A 15,959-nucleotide genomic window follows, 5' to 3' on the forward strand; every position below is an offset into this window, starting at 1 on the left:
CCAAGTGGGAGGCGCTATAACGGTTGATGAGGATTTTGGTAAAGGTGGAACCAACGTATTGCTGGAAGGAGAAGAATCAGATGTCGTCGTTTACAAATGCTGGCAGAACACTAAATCAGAATGAAGTTGAAGTGGGTGGCAAGATATGAACTAAGTGCTCTTTCCTGCTGTCTGAATTGCTTCCAAACACCAAGGGCTAACCTCATTTGGTACAAATTGATGTGGCTCCATTTGAATTCAATGAAGTCATACCAATTTACACCAGCTGAGAATCTGGCCCATTGAACATCGTTTGGCGTTCCTCCCACAGTCTAAATGCAAACCACTGTTGAAGAACTAAACAGTTTGCTCCTTCTTTGCTATCTTAAATTCCTGCTGCATTATAGATGGACCCTGCTGGGGCCTGTTGAGGGGTGAAGGAATGAGGCTGTGGAGTAACCCAGGCAGAAGATCACCAAATATACAGAGAAACGGTTACATGTCTGAAGAGCATCTGAACTTTTGGTTACTTGACTGAATCACATTTCTAAAAGGTTCAAGACATTGTCACTTTCGCCCCCTCCCTTATCTTCTGAAAATAGTGGGATGCCTAGCAAGTTCTAAAATTACCGTCAGCCGCAAGAATTAAATGCGTAACTCCCATGTTCCTTGAGATGAATACACTGGAGATACAAAACTATCCTGCTGATTACATGTAGCATTAACAACTTTGTACATGTACAGTTTAGGTTTTGCTACCGTACTTTGGCTTTGCTCTGTCTCCTTATGAAAAAATCTGCACATCTCTTGTGTGGCTGTCAGGATGGGTGCGCTTGCCTAAACAATGGCCACTAACAGAATTTTATGCTAGTTTGTGCAGGAGAAAGCCTAAATTAAACCCATGAATCCAGCCAGTTACAGTGCAGACACCTCCAATCTCATCTCTCACAATTTCCAATATGATCTAACTAGTATTTACCTGCAACGCTTGCACAAATTGTTATGAAATCATTTACGGTGTCAACAGTGCTGTGATGAAATATTGGGAGCAATGAAACTTTCTGTATCATTGTTTCAGCTTCGGATGACAACCCACAATCTTTTGTGGAATGTAATAACATGGTTATATTACCAAGACACTTCAGAAACTGGAAGGAACATTAAGTTAAAGTCAGCTCCCTGACTACATCATCCCCAGACAAGAGACATGGAGCTTGCTTACTCTTTGTTCACATTTACAGTTGAAGTGTTGATTGTTTCTTTTATTCTGGTGGCAGCCTTTGCAATTTATTACGATTTTGCCTATTCAGAAATCCCTCCTGGAGTTGAGCAACCTAGAAAGCTCCGCATCCTTCATTGCCTGTTGATTATGTCAATGATTCTGGTGAGTTCACCTGGCTTGTTTTCATTTTGGTTTTTGATTGAGATGGGGGGAGGAGGGAAGCAGGTGGAAAGTTTTAAAAGCAAATGTTTAAATGTGGTGTGCTCTGCTGAAGCAGAAACCAGGAGAGGTGGGATGTGTGTGTAAGATAAGAAGAAAGCCTGGCTTTAGAATTATGGAGCAAATTCCACCATTTTTCTGCAGGTGCAGATATGCTCCTTCCAGCAGAATTAGATGCACAGGTCTGTGTGGCAGAGAATTCAACTCTGAATTCCACTGTCCAGGGACCAGGTGAGATCAAATCTGAGGCTGGAGGGCCTGGAAATCTGCTGCTACGTACATCCTCTGCTATCCCTGTCCTTCAGGAAGGGATATCTTAGAGCAACAACAGCTACTGTCCTCAGGGTTGCAACAAACACCTGTAGAACAGCAGTTGGTCTGACGCAGAGGATTTCTTTCCTTACTGCTCTATCCTTGTGGAAAAACTCAGGGTAGAGTGTTCGCAAATTCTCTATGATCTGCAAGCAGATTTATGCAATGCATACAATCAAGAAGCAAACACAAAACTCCTGTTCACCATCGAATATATAAATCTCACTGTGTGAAATATTTTTGTGCAACATAACTCAACAAAAACTGTTTGCAAAACTGATATGGTTTAACGTGGTTTTTTCCCTTAAACTGGTTTGTATGGGCTAGCGTGCCTTCATGTTCCAAAAGATTTTGCCTTTTCCATAGCTTAGTTGGATTGTCAGCCAGCAACAAAGATTTAGGTTTGAGGTGCGCTCTTGCATGTTCATGCAGATTTGAATACAGGGCCGGGAAAAAGAGTACACTTTACCAGAGCCTGGAGGCCCTGGGGTGCCGGCCCAGGCTGCAATCCCCATGGGTATGTGTGTGGGAGGAGGCCTGTGTTACAAGTTTGTACTGGGCCCGAAAAAATTATGTTTGGGCCCTATTTGCATAGGGCTTATCAGAATGGTATATGGGAGTGGAGGCCATATTGAGAAATAATATATGGCTTGTGACGTGATTTGTCTTATGGAACCTGGTTTGAACTTGAAATTCACAAGCTAATAGCAGCCTCAAATGTTTGCCGATAAGTTGGTTTTAACTGTTCCCTAAGGTGGAAAGGTGTATGCTTTTTGCTCCCCGGCTCACCTACAGATGTTAATTTTCTTGTTGTCTAAAAGTTCAATGACTTTAAAAAGTTGACAAATGGCTGTGAATGAACAAAGTTTAATTTTGATAATTTTTGAGATCTAAGTTGAACACTTCATACAATTCTAATGCTTGTGCAGTGAGGAAATGATTATTTTCTTTCTTGGTTGCAGTGACTGTAGTTAATTTCCTGTATCTGATGCACAACTGCATTACCAAATTTCTCGGTGTGACAGCTAATTTTATAGTAATTATAATAATTTTATTTCTGTTTGTCAGAAGTTGGGAATGTGCGACAGGATGGATCATTTGATGATGACCTGTTCTATTCATTCCCTCTGAAGCACCTGGCATTGGCCACTGTTGGAAGACAGGATGCTGGGCTAGATGGACCATTGGTCTGACCCAGTATGGCTGTTTTTATGTTCTTACAGTCTAGTACAACTTTAAATAATAGGGATTAGATGGTTTATGGGACTGGGGATGAAATACAGAGCCTTTTATCTCTAGGTCAACTGGTCACATTTATCTACTGTGGTAGCTAAAACTCACAATAATCTGAAGGCTATTTGATTATCTCTGTTAAAGGAGTTGATGATCTTAGATCACTTCCTAGTGGACCAATGGCCACCTTTGGCATGGATTTGCAATAGCATTCTTGGCAAAGGCAAAGGACTCAAAAGGACATGGGAGCTAACCTCTCGTTTGAGGCATAAAGACAGGGAGGTGTAGGGGTAACTTGCATAGCCACTACCAAGGAGGCATTTATTCTGAGGAAAAACAGAGGACTCCTGTCTCCAGGCCAATCAACTTGGTAACTTTTCCCATTGTAGCTGGGTGAAAAATTTCACACCCAATTCACCAAAAAAAAAAAAGAGGCAGTTTTGGGTAAACCAAAAGTATTCCCAAATTTGACACAAATTCACCAAATAGTTTTGGCTAATCTCCTCTCCCCCCAGGATTTAGCTGCCATTCACAAAATCAGCAGCAGCGGATGGTGTCCTTCTTATAACGTGTAGCCCTGTGGTTAGGGTGCTCACCGCTATTCAATTCTTCCCTCTGTCTGATGCGGAGAAGAGATGGGCACTTGGGTTTCCCACATTATGAATGCCTGTGAAGTACCACTATGAATGACAGCGAATAACCATTGGGCGAGGGAAAGAGAGAGAGACTGACTCTGTAGAGGTGGGTAGGCACTCATTTATGATATGGGAGACCCAAATTCAAGTCTCTGGCCCAATGAATATTTTATTATTTATACACATCTTAGCAGCTTCAACAGGAGAGACCTCAGAATGCCACATAGCCCCGTGGCTAGCGTACTTTTCATTCAGGGATTCAAATCTCTTCCCCCCATTAGATGGAGGGAGGAACTGAATGCAGGAAGATGCGCTAACCACTGAACTAAAAGTTATAACAAGCACATCGGCTCTTACCTTCTCCTCCAGCCATTTTGTGAATCTAACCCTTCAAAAATGCCAGCAATAAAATGTTGCAAGTCAAATAACGTGTTTCTTTCGACCCATAATGGATTTTTTCCATTTGCCAAATTTTTTTGTAGTTTTCAAAATTGGTTTGACCTGCACCACTTTCCCCCCGTTTTTCCAGATTTGCCAATCACCTGAAAAATCAATTATTTGCTCAGTTCTAATCACCATCCCTAAATTCACTTGAAATCCTGTTTTATGAGCTCAAAACACTACAGTAAATAGCCGCATCTTTGTTCGCCCATATGTAGAATAGTAAAAAAAAAACCACCGTAAGCCCTGTGCAGTATCTGCACAGTGGCCAGATCTGAGCCACCTTAAACTAAATTCTGGCCTTCTTTGTTCCAAACAGGGTAAGATTTTGGAGAGACTGGGTTTCTATTCTGAAATCAACTTCATCCGCTACGCACAAGAAAGAAAAAATCTGGGGAAGGACCCCAAACTCTTCATCCAGGACCTGCAGTTTGAGGAGGTGCCCGTAAGGATTTACCAGCCTAGTGCACTGACTGCTGGCCAAAGGAGAGGGCTCATCTACTTACATGGCGGGGGCTGGATGTTTGGAAGCATTAGTAAGTCATTAAAGTGAAAAAACGCGAATGGTATTTAAAACAATAACTCTTCTGAACTGTTCAGACCCTCAGAAAAGGTTCAAGCTCTGTTTTCCATTGCAGGAGAAGTTTTGGATCAGTTCTTAGGGTATCCAAATGGAGTTGTGCCTTCCATATTAGCATCTAAATTAATGCACACTAATTGCTGTCGGGAAAAAAATACATTGCTATGCTTTCAAGCCCAACCCTCTGAAGCCTGATGGCTAACGCCCTGTTTTTATTCAAATTTGTGCAACTCCATTGAACTCTGAGGGGAGGATTTAGGTCTGTAATGTTTATTGGTGCCTGTATTTTGCGTGTCCGTGTGCAATTAAGGTGTCACATGAAGGGTTTTTGGTTTTGTTTGTTTTTTTGGGGTGGGTGGAGAGTTTACACTGGGTAGAAGAGATTGCCTGTGATAGGCCACCCCAAGCCTTTCTACTAAGATTGGAAGAAACATTTTGTAGGAAGCAGATAGTCGTGAATTGCATTCAGGGCTAACACGGGGACATTTGCCACAAGGAAACTAGCCTCTTGCTTTCAAGAAAACTGAAAATATTCAGGATAGGGCTGGGCCAATAACTGTTTTTTTTGGTTCACAGACAGTTCTGCAAAAAATACATTAAAACCATTGGTTTGGGTCAAACTGAGTGATAAAGTGTTGTTGCCACCCACTTTATAATTTTCAGCCCGGTGCTTAGGACACTCCCCTTTGACGTGGCAGACCCAGGCTCAGATCCCTGCTTTAGAACAGGGATTTGAAGTCACATCTCCCTTCTGTTAAATAAGAGCCAAGCCACAGGCTGTAGGCTAGTCTGGGGCAGGTCTCTTGCAATCTTTCCTTTTGTAGCTGTTCCACTTTGTATAAAAACCTTGAATAGTCACTGGGCCAGAGAGTGAGTGCAAGAATGACTCTACAGTCTGGGGCTTTGGGGAGGATGTAGCAGGGGGAACATCCCAGTTAAAGTCCTTGTGCCAATGAATAGTTATCTGTATAAACTGGAACAGCTTCTTCAGGAGATATGAGAGAGCTCCACCCCAGAATAGCCCAGAGCCAGTTGCTAGGGCAATCACCTAAGAAGGTAGAGATGTAGGTTCAAATTGCTGCTCCAGAGCAGTGATTCAACCCTGAGCTAAAAGTTATAAGATGGGCAGCAGCACCGCTATCCCTCATTTTGTGAGCCTCGCCTCCCCCGAAAATTTTGGCCAAAACTATTTGGTGAATTTCTATCATATTAGTAAATCGTATCTGGTCAAACAAAAATTGCATTTTTTTGGTAAATAAACTGCATGTCTGAAAATTTTCCCAGCTCTAACAGAATTTTGAAGCAGCTTCAAGCCAGTCTCCAATTCTGTGCCCACTTTCAATTGCAGGTTTAATATTGTGGGTACAAACGGAGAGTCCATTTCAAGAAAATTTAGCTATCAGTAGCCATTTGTTGCTGTAGAAAGAGTCAGGAGAACAAATTCTGCCCTCAGTTTCTCCTTTTCAACCCCATTGCCTTCATGGAATTATAAAAAGGTTAGACAAGTACAACTGAAGACAGATTTAGCCCAAGCACATTAGCTACCTTACAGAATATACAACAGCACTGATTGGATCACCTCTGAGCAGACTTACATGATATGGTGTTAAAAATGTTGATGGCCCATCTGCATTAGGGCTCCCAACACTGGCGGAACTGAACCGTAGGAAATTTGCAGACATCTTCCCTACTGTAGAGAGACCCTGTGCCTACAATTAAATCAGTAATGGGAGTTATGTGTTGTTTGCTTGCAGTGGTAGTCTGAAAAATTCCATACCTGAACTTCTTAGAAATATGCATGTGAAGGGAAAGGTGAAAAGCATTGCACTTTAACAGGACTTTAAACAAGTGGAAATGGAATTGGTAAGCGAACAAATACAATTATTTAATTGGCAAAAACAAACAAACCCAAGAAGACTAGAAACAGGCCCAAACCAAAACCAGGGATTCCCACTCCAGATTATTTGGGGTGGAAATTTTTAGAATTAGATCTGAATCAAGAAACAAATGTTCAGCTGGGGCGCATCTGAATTTAAGACACTAATTCATTTGTTTTCAGATTCCTACGACAGAATATGCCGCTATCTTGCCAAAGAAAGTGAAACAGTGGTGCTGTCTGTTGGGTGAGTTAACCCAGTGCAAATGGAAATTATTTACAAGGAGAGGGTGTGATAGATACTGCAACCCTATGCAGTAACTTTGGGGACCATTTTATTCAATGTATGAATAGTTTATGTATTATTGTGTTCCACTTCTTCTGGGAGGGATACCACAACTCTTCCAGGAAGTAAGCATTGGGAGTTTTCATAGGTCAGATCAACTGCACCCTTATTTCACCTCAAAGTTTCAGCAAGAACACCCATTCTCAGGCATTCATCTCCCCAGCCATTGCCTTCTGTGCGTGGAGACTTTCACTCAACTCCCTTCTGACCAGGGTATTTCCAGGCTGCACAGTTCCCTGCTTTCACTGTGTTATTCCCATCAGAGACAGGTTGCACAAGCACCCCGGCTGACTTTCTTTTCAGAGATGATTCGCAGTATGACTGCCCACAGTTATAGATATCACCCAGCTCTTTTTATGCAAGCCTATTTTATTGGTAAAAGCACTACCGAGAAAACATATTAAAAACAATAAAAAACCTCCACACATACTAATAACTTTACTAGACATCAACCCAATTCTAACAGAGGCTCTAGGAGGGGATCTCTTCTATGGTTACAACTTCATAACAGCATCAGCTCAGAACTAGCACACTCATAACATTTTAATCCATCCTTTATACATGTCAGGGTCTTTGCTCTGGAGTTTCTAGGAGCAGGTAATTAGTAAACAATGGGTTTTCCTTCCCAGGACACACTTCAAAAGCTTTTAAAAGGTGGATTTTAACTGGGTCATTTGCATTCTCCTTACCCCCAGGTACTTTCTCAGAAATCCACTTCACATGCATTGTTCCAAAAAGCCCTTTGAAGTTCTTAATGTCTTTCAGAGATTAGCCAGTCTCCGAGAGAAGTTACATACATACAATTCCACAATAACACATACTCAACTGCATTTTTAATACAGTGCACTCCAAAGACAATACCCTTAATTCAGCAAGGTCCAACCTAATTTAATAGAATTCATTCAGGATATTGCAGGAAATTGTCAGGCTGTCACAAGGGTGATTAAGGCAAGTCACTGAGATGGTAAACAACTCCAAAGAGGTACCACCTTCTGAGTTGCTTTGCAAATACTGGACTGGGTTTTCCAGAGACCTAGAGACAAAGAAAGGGCTTTTGGTAAAAAAAAGCTGAGCTTGAACTGACACTGGGTTTTCTTCTTGATTCAGTGAATAGACAGGACCTTTGGTCTTAGGAGGACCCCAGCTCTCACTGAGGGGTTGGAAAGACTTTGGCCTACCATAGCCCTGTAAAACCAACGGATGATTTTTGGTACATTCAGTAAGTGTCTAAATCTGTTTATTATAGGTTTTCTCTGTGATGCGTTTACCCTAAGAATAAATGTTCTCTGCTGAGAAAGAGCTGTGTGGTAACTCATAGCTGCTGGCATACACTGGTCATAGACCTCAGAGAAAAAGCAGCATACAAGTGCTGGCCATCAGGCAGACTGGCTTGCTGGGGAGATCACACTGTATGTCAGGGGATTGTGGCTGCTTAGAACCCCTGGTCAGAAGGGAGTGGAACACAGGTTCCTGCCCAGAGACAGATGACAACTAGAGATCTGAGACCTGACTGAGCAGTCCTGGAGTGGACCACGGAAAGGGGACACAGGGGCAGTTACCTTGAAACTGTGACAGAGAGTTTAGAACTGGCAGATTGAGCTTTCAGAATATGCCCCATTGGTGAAATGTTCTTCCAGCATTAAAACAGCTCGCTAAAAGCCCCAGATTCACATTCTGCACTCAACATCGCAATGATGCAGGGCCTGCCCTGCATCACAAACTAGCCATCCCACTCCCCCAGTATGGTTCCTGCCATAAAAACAGGATTTTTCCCTTTGCATTTAATCCAATATTTACTATGGTTTTTGCAGGCCCAAGAAATAGTTTGCAAATACCACTGAGAAGGTTATGTTGTAGGATGAACAAGGGGGTGTTTGAGCGCACATCCTCTACCCTTTTTTGTGAGCACATGTGTTCCAAGCCTGTGGAAAACAGATCTTGCAATAGGAGACTCTTCCTCGGGGTTACTCTGGAATATTATAATTAATATTATTTAATTATCATTAAATTAAGAGAGAGCATGCATCATTTTTCTATTTACAAATACACAAAAGGTGCCCTGCCCTCTGAAAAGCCTCTTTTTCTTGTATCATAATTGCTAACATAATTGCTTCCTGCTTAGGAAGGACTCACCCTATTTTATTATTAGTGAACTATTTAGTCTTTATTTGCCTTTTCTGTAAAAAATCTCTCCTACTGCAGCAGAGTTAAGAGATGTGTCTACCTCTTTCTCCTCATATATCCCTCTCTGAAGTTTCTTATGTTGGCAGGTAGATAATTGGCATTTCCAGCACCCCAGATTAATGACGGATAACATATCTACTCATCTCTCCTATATGCCTCCTACTTGTTATGCTCCACCTTTTACAAATACTTCCTTCACTCCCACATTTGCGCCCTTCTTTTGTGCCATCCATTACTTAACCGCACCCTCCTAATTAATGTTTATCAAGTGGCTGATTTAGGCCCCTTGAAAAATTTGGCCCAATGTATTTTAAAATATTTACTATATTCACAGTTAATGTTGGATCCTTGATTGATCAGTTCTCTCTCTCTATGAAGCAGCTTGGGCCATAAAGAAAGCTGATCATGTTTTAGTTCTGATTGTTTTCTACTATTAAGTGGAGCCATTCCTACCACGAGGGAAGATTCTCCATGGAAATCTGAGCAGTTGCAATAAGAGTGTAGCTTGTGTAAAGGAAATGCTTCCTTCCCACAGAGGCTTCATTTATCTTTTGGCATAACAGTAGTAATTATTATTATTAGTAAATAGCACACTTAATAGTAACCGTGTACAGCTCAATGGAAATAAATGCAAAAGAATGACAAAGCAAGGGTACATCTTACAGGCCAACAGCCGTTTTGAAGAGCACATCAATACAGATCAGAGTGAAGAACAAAGCTCCACTCAATGTTAAACTCATTATGAAGGGTTTCCCCCAACTCCTTCCAGTTCAGGATATTAAAAATGTTTCTGCGTATGCGCACAGGGAGATGAATGGTGGAGGGATGGAAGAGCAGAAGAAAAACAATTGACTAGAAATAGAAAATAGTTGGCGTTGAACTTCCTCTCCCAATTGTTGTCTTTCCTTGTTCACGGGTATAAAGTATCCAATTTTTGTTTTTTAAACAAAATATTTGGGGCTGCTAAGAAGGATGCTCTGTCTGTAAGAAAATCCCAGCACCAAGACACAAAGAATTTTGAAAGAAAATGTTAAGTAATTATGACTTATGTCCATTACAGTTGTGTCCGGAGGATCTAGCTGAGATCTGTGCCCCTATTATGGTAGGTGCAGTAAGAGCAGACCCTGCTCTTCAGAAGCTTCAGTCTAAATAAAGAGAGCTGTATGAGTGACTGATTTTTCAGTTCAGTAGCTGAACTAAAATGATTTTAAAAAATCGTTTTGCTTCAATCCAAAACAAAATTTTTCTGATGAATCACAAAATATACATATACCCTCAAAAATATCATTTCAGTTTGAACAAAATGTTTCATTCGACCCAAAACAAAACGTTTCATTTAAGATTTTTGTAAACAACCGTTAAAAAAAAAAAAGAAATCAATATGAAATTCAAACAAAAAATCATTTTGAAAGGAAAAATCAAAACATTTGGTTTAAAAAAAAAATGTTGAAACAAAACATTTTGATTATTTCTGCCCCTGCCAAAACGATTTGCCGAGTTCAATACCAATTTGCAGAACGTTTTGGACGAACTGAATCTGCATTTTTCAGCGGAAAAAAAGCTTTGCCCGAAAAATTTCAACCAGCGCTCTGAATGGACAGAGCAGCCACAGTGCGCGAGGGAAACAGAGGCACAGCTAGGTGAAGTAGTTTGGCCCAAGATAAGTGACAGGCCTAGGAATAGAACTGTCCCTCCTAACTCCCCGTCCCTGCTGCCTCTCCAATAATCAATGTCTCCAATGTTGTAGGTACCGTTTGGCTCCTGAGCAAAAGTATCCATCTCAATTTAGGGACTGTCTCACTGCCAGCGTACACTTTATGAGGACAGCAGAAGACTATGGGGTGGATTCTGCCCGTATTATCATTAGTGGGGACAGTGTTGGAGGCACTCTTGCTGCTGCTGTTTGCCATGCACTGGTGTGCAGAACGGATCTCCCAAAGCCACTTGCTCAGATTTTGATCTATCCAGGCCTTCAGGCAATAGATTTTTATTTGCCTTCATATCAGCAAAACCATGCAGTGCCCATCCTGTACAGAGAGCAAGTTATTGGCTGTTGTCTGCAGTATCTGGAGGTGGACAGTTCAGCACTGAAAAATGTCATAGAGGGGTCCCATGTTCCTCTGGACATGAAACTGAAGTATGGGAGATGGATAAATCCAGACCGTATCCCTGAGGAGTTTAAAAACAGAGGCTACAAACCACATTTGTCCACTTCATACTTAGATGAAGTCCATGAAGTGGTTAAACAAGCTTTAGAACCAACTTTTTCCCCTCTTCTGACTGAAGATTCCATTGTCAGCCGCCTCCCCATGTCTTATATTTTAACCTGCGAGTATGATGTACTTCGGGACGATGGACTGCTCTACAAGAAACGGTTAGAAGACAGTGGTGTCCCTGTGACTTGGTACCACATTAAAGAGGGCTTCCACGGAGTGTTATACTTATTTGATTATGGGATTCTATCATTTCCCTCTGGGAAAAAAGCAGTAGATGACATTGTAAACTTTTTAAAAAGCTTATGAAAACTGTCTTTACATGGTCGTTTATATTTTAAAGTCTACATTGCTATCAAGTCTCCTGAAGTCTGGATCAAAGATTACTGTGTCGGGATTCAGGGTTTGTGGTTTTGATTCTGCCCTCATGTTTTAGTTGGAAGGGGAGGGGAAAACAAACAGGTCTACTTTTAAAGCTTGTTGGGATCACATTCTAAAGAGGACAGAGCATTGCACAAGTTTCTTTTGTTCAGTTCTGACTCCCAGACTGGAATAATAGTTACTTTGACCCTTTTCAATGATTAATCATTGTAATAGTTAATTCATTAAGAAAAAAAGAAACACACAATGCAAAGCAAATACACTTTGAATAGGAGCCATTTTTGGCTCGCTCTGCCTCTGTGGTTTGATACCTATTGTGATGGTTCTTGGGGGACCCACGGCTGTAAATCACCCTGCCGATAGTGAGAGGTAGCCTTAGTGAGGGGTGGTGGCTGGTCAGTTTCCTAACACCATCAGCCTTTCAGCCATGCATGCATTCTCCTTTAGGTTATACCAGCCTTGTCTTTGCCTTGCAAGTTAACGGTAGGAAAACCCCTGTCCCCAAGTCCCCTTGAATCGTTCCCTGTGCTATGCAGACCTTGACACTGGCTACTCACAGAAATCTCAGATCCTCTGCCCCAAAAGAGCCATGTACCCAGTTTAGTAGTTTTACCTTAAACCACTGCTCCTGTAAACCACACCACACTTATGAGCAATTTCTAATAAAACAAACGTAGGCTTATTTAAAAAATAATAGAGATTGAACTAGGAACAAGAGAGAGTGGTGGAAATAAATGTCTACAATACAAAACAAAATTATAGAACATGAATTAAGGCCTACACTTGTTAACAGTTGCCTTATCTATCTAATCAAGGAGGTTTTTTCTCCAAAGTCAGAGCTCATAGACTCATAGACTAAGACCAGAAGGGACCATTACGATCATCTCGTCTGACCTCCCGCACAACGCAGGCCACAGAACCTTACCCACCCACTCCTGTAATAGACCTGTAACCTAAGACTAAGTTACTGACGTCCTCAAATCAAGGTTTAAAGACTTCAAGGTACAGAGAATCCACCAGCAAGTGACCTGTGCGCCATACTACGAAGGAAGGTAAATGTTGAATGTTTAATGGTGAGCACTGTGTATACATAGCAGATTGAAGTAAAACAATTTCAGATTTACAAGAATAGATTCAGGAGCATGTAAGTTCTAGTCCTCAACATGGCAACAGACAAATATAGAAAGTTAGCCTCAACAGTGCAGAGCTCATACAATCCCAGCCTCAAGACTGCAAAAGTCCATCCTCTTATAGAATTATTGTTAGAAGAGCATATAGGATTATGCAAGAAACACGGCTCAGCAATGCAAAAATGCATGTAGAAACATGCCATAAAACACCCTCAGCACTACAAAAATACACAGAAGAGCACAGCCAACCATGGTCTCAAAATCCTGCTCATCTGCCTGTAGGAGAGGCCCCAGTAGGAATGACTTTGGGAATGGAAGGACCCTCAGGCACCAACAGCTGAGCTCTCTGCAGGAAGGTTCTGAAGGACTCTAATTTCACTCCGAGAGGTCCCGCAAGAGGCTCTTGTAGAGGTACCCAAGGCTGTGAGGCACCTCGCTACACCCCGTCCTTAGTGTCAGGAAGCCTCGGCTGTGCCTGCCAAGGGTTAGCTCTCTGATTCCATAGGTGACACATGCACTCCCATCTAGGCCTACGCAGGCCCAACTCTCTCTCTGTACAGGTCAGCGATAGGCACACTCCAACCTTGAGTCCTCCGAGCATGTTCCTGGCGTGCCCAGTCCCTGGTCCACTGGAAACTCGCAGTATTCATAGATTCTCTGCTTCTAACCAGTTTCACCTGAGATCATCACTTTGCTTACGTTCATGAGACAAGTCATGCTTGCCTCCTTGGTGAAAGATCCCATGTGTCTGTTTGCACCCCCAGACATAGAACAATCCATTAGCCTTATTCAGAAGCAGCATACCCCCTGCTGGTAGTGTTTTCCTGTAAACTCCTGTCTTGTATATTTCACAATCTTTTAATCATCCGTAGGGAACTAAGCATACATAATGAGGCGCACAATACACAACGATCTGATGGGAAATAAATATCTGTGTAAGTATCCACTGCCTGAATGGAAACTGTCTGAGAACGTCACTTCCTGGTTTCCTGCCCTAAGAACATAATTTTCAGGATAGACACATAACTCCTTACATATTATCTGAACATACATGTCACATTGATTAAGTTGACCAGTGAGCTACTGGTTCTTGGTAAAATGGGCCACCCTTTAGTGAATTATTATGCATGTATTTGACCCATGATATCCCTGGAAAATCCTATGCACCCCCTGTGCATCCTTGTCATCCCAAAATCCCCGGACCACTGATCTCTCTTTACTCCCCTGGGGAGTAGGAAGAGAACCACAAGGGGCCTCCTTCTCCATCTCTTAGGAAGGGAGAGTCACATAATGAATTCCTTGAGTAAACAAACATCAGATACATTTGGTATCTGAATATTACGGATTATTTTATAGCTGATGTTTGGTTGACACGGATTTGGTTTTCCCATCCTGACATCCAGAAAACTTGGCTCTCTGCCTGCCTGGCACAGCCAGCACATAACCTTTGAGCCAAACACCCAGAAAAACATTTATCCTGTGACTCTTACAATGTAAGTTCAGCAGAGTTATACTACAGTGAGGTCAGTGTAGCAGTTAGTTTTTAGCCTGAAAATTATCATATTACAAGTAGACAACATAATAAAAACTACTTTTTTTCTTCAGATGATATGGTGGACACTGCAAATGGTATATTTACCTGAAAACCTTATTCCAGATAAGTACTAAAGCAAAGCCATGCACTGGTTCTCCTGCTAAGAGGTATTACTAGTCTATTAACAACTGTAATAATTAAATTAGGTGATAAGGCCACTTTCTGTTTTCACATGCAATCTCCTAGCCCCATTGCTATCCCAACTCATATGCACACATATCAGAGCCTGGAGCAGGTCCTGAGTGCATAAGTATGTATCAGTTTACAAGGATGAATCCTATCCTTAGGGAAAAGGACCCCCGACAAACAGGAAAAACAAAACAAAAATACGTACCAGCTGGAAAAGGGGGAAATGAAGCAAAAGGCAGCCATTTGCAAAGCAGCCATTTTAGGGTTACAGCTGCTCATCTCCGCCAGATTTAAAGGGACAGTTCCCAGAAAGGCATGTTGGGAAAGGGTTTTGTTATAGGATCGGCTAAACCTTGTTATGGGTTTCATTAAAATCTCATTAAAAACTGATGTATGGACGTGCCCTCTGCTTAAGATAGTTGTGAGACAGTTAAGAGGGCATACCTAAAAGAAGGCCTAATAGAATCTGCTTGAAATCTAGGTTCATGAAAGCAAAGGGGAGAGGGTTCCAATGGGTACTGTGACCAAATGGGTCTAGGGGTGTCTGTGAGGGAAGACAGACCCAGAACCTCAAAGGCATTTAATCTTTGACTCCCACTGACTTCAATAGGAGATAGGTCTCGAAGAAGCTTTGAGGAAATGGCCAACAGAGATAGCTGGGAAAAGTCTAGGTAGAAGCCTGGAAGCATGGGGTGGCCCAGACACCCAGAGAGAGAGCCTTCGTTGGGGTGCTGGCTGTAAAGAAGCACTCCTTTTGCTTTCAATTCCTCCTGAATTCACAGAAGCAGGCCTTTGTACAGTCCTTGTAAATAAAGAAGATGGCAATAAAGAAAATACCAGACTCCGTCATCAGTTTCTTTTCCCAGCTGGAACATCCGGAGTGCTCCAAACTTTGACTAGCCTCTTGGGTTGGAAAAGGGCAATAGTTCCTATAAGTCAGCAACTGGTGTGTCTCTGCAGGCGTAATCAGTTGCACCTTTTTCTCTTCCATACCTGGGTTCTGGTTGGAGGCCTAATTAGAGCCTTCAATTGGAACTTTCTTTGCAGCCACTTCTACCTTGAAACATCAGGGAGCTTTTCTGTGTGTCTGAAGTAAGTTTGTAAATAGTTCCAGAGAGATAGCTGTGTTAATCTGTTTTTAGCAAAACAAGAGTTCTGTGGCACTTTAAAGACTAACACATTTCTTTGGGCAAAAGCTTTCATGGGCAGAAACCCACTTCATCAGAGGCAAATAAATAGGAAATTGTAAATAGTGTTGCTCATGTTACTTACATCAATCTGTTACAGTGCAGTAAATTAATATTAGACTTAATATGTTGAAGTCAAAATTAAGGCATTGTCAGTGACAATGATTTGCTAAAGCAAATGTTGTAAATTACTTTGTAATCAAATGTGTTTGCACTATGAGCATTTTAAATAAAACTGAATATTTTGCAATAAAAAAAAAGACTGACTTGATTTAAAATATTTTTCTCTATCTGGAAT

At 41.7% G+C, this 15,959-nt stretch overlaps 1 protein-coding gene across 1 annotated transcript; it reads left to right on the top strand.

Annotated features, from left to right (window-relative positions):
• Positions 1-1,186: 1,186 nt before the first annotated feature.
• On the top strand, positions 1,187-11,549 carry LOC137165403 (arylacetamide deacetylase-like 4). Its single transcript, XM_067566661.1, has 4 exons — positions 1,187-1,363; positions 4,361-4,577; positions 6,681-6,744; positions 10,775-11,549. Exons 1-4 carry the CDS (start codon positions 1,187-1,189, stop codon positions 11,547-11,549), a joined length of 1,233 nt encoding a protein of 410 aa, XP_067422762.1.
• Positions 11,550-15,959: the final 4,410 nt, after the last annotated feature.

The sequence above is a fragment of the Emydura macquarii genome, unplaced genomic scaffold (genome assembly GCF_026122565.2).
Source record: "Emydura macquarii macquarii isolate MOO-44397 ecotype Brisbane River unplaced genomic scaffold, CSIRO-AGI_Emac_v2 contig_2768, whole genome shotgun sequence".
Classification (NCBI taxonomy): domain Eukaryota; kingdom Metazoa; phylum Chordata; order Testudines; family Chelidae; genus Emydura; species Emydura macquarii.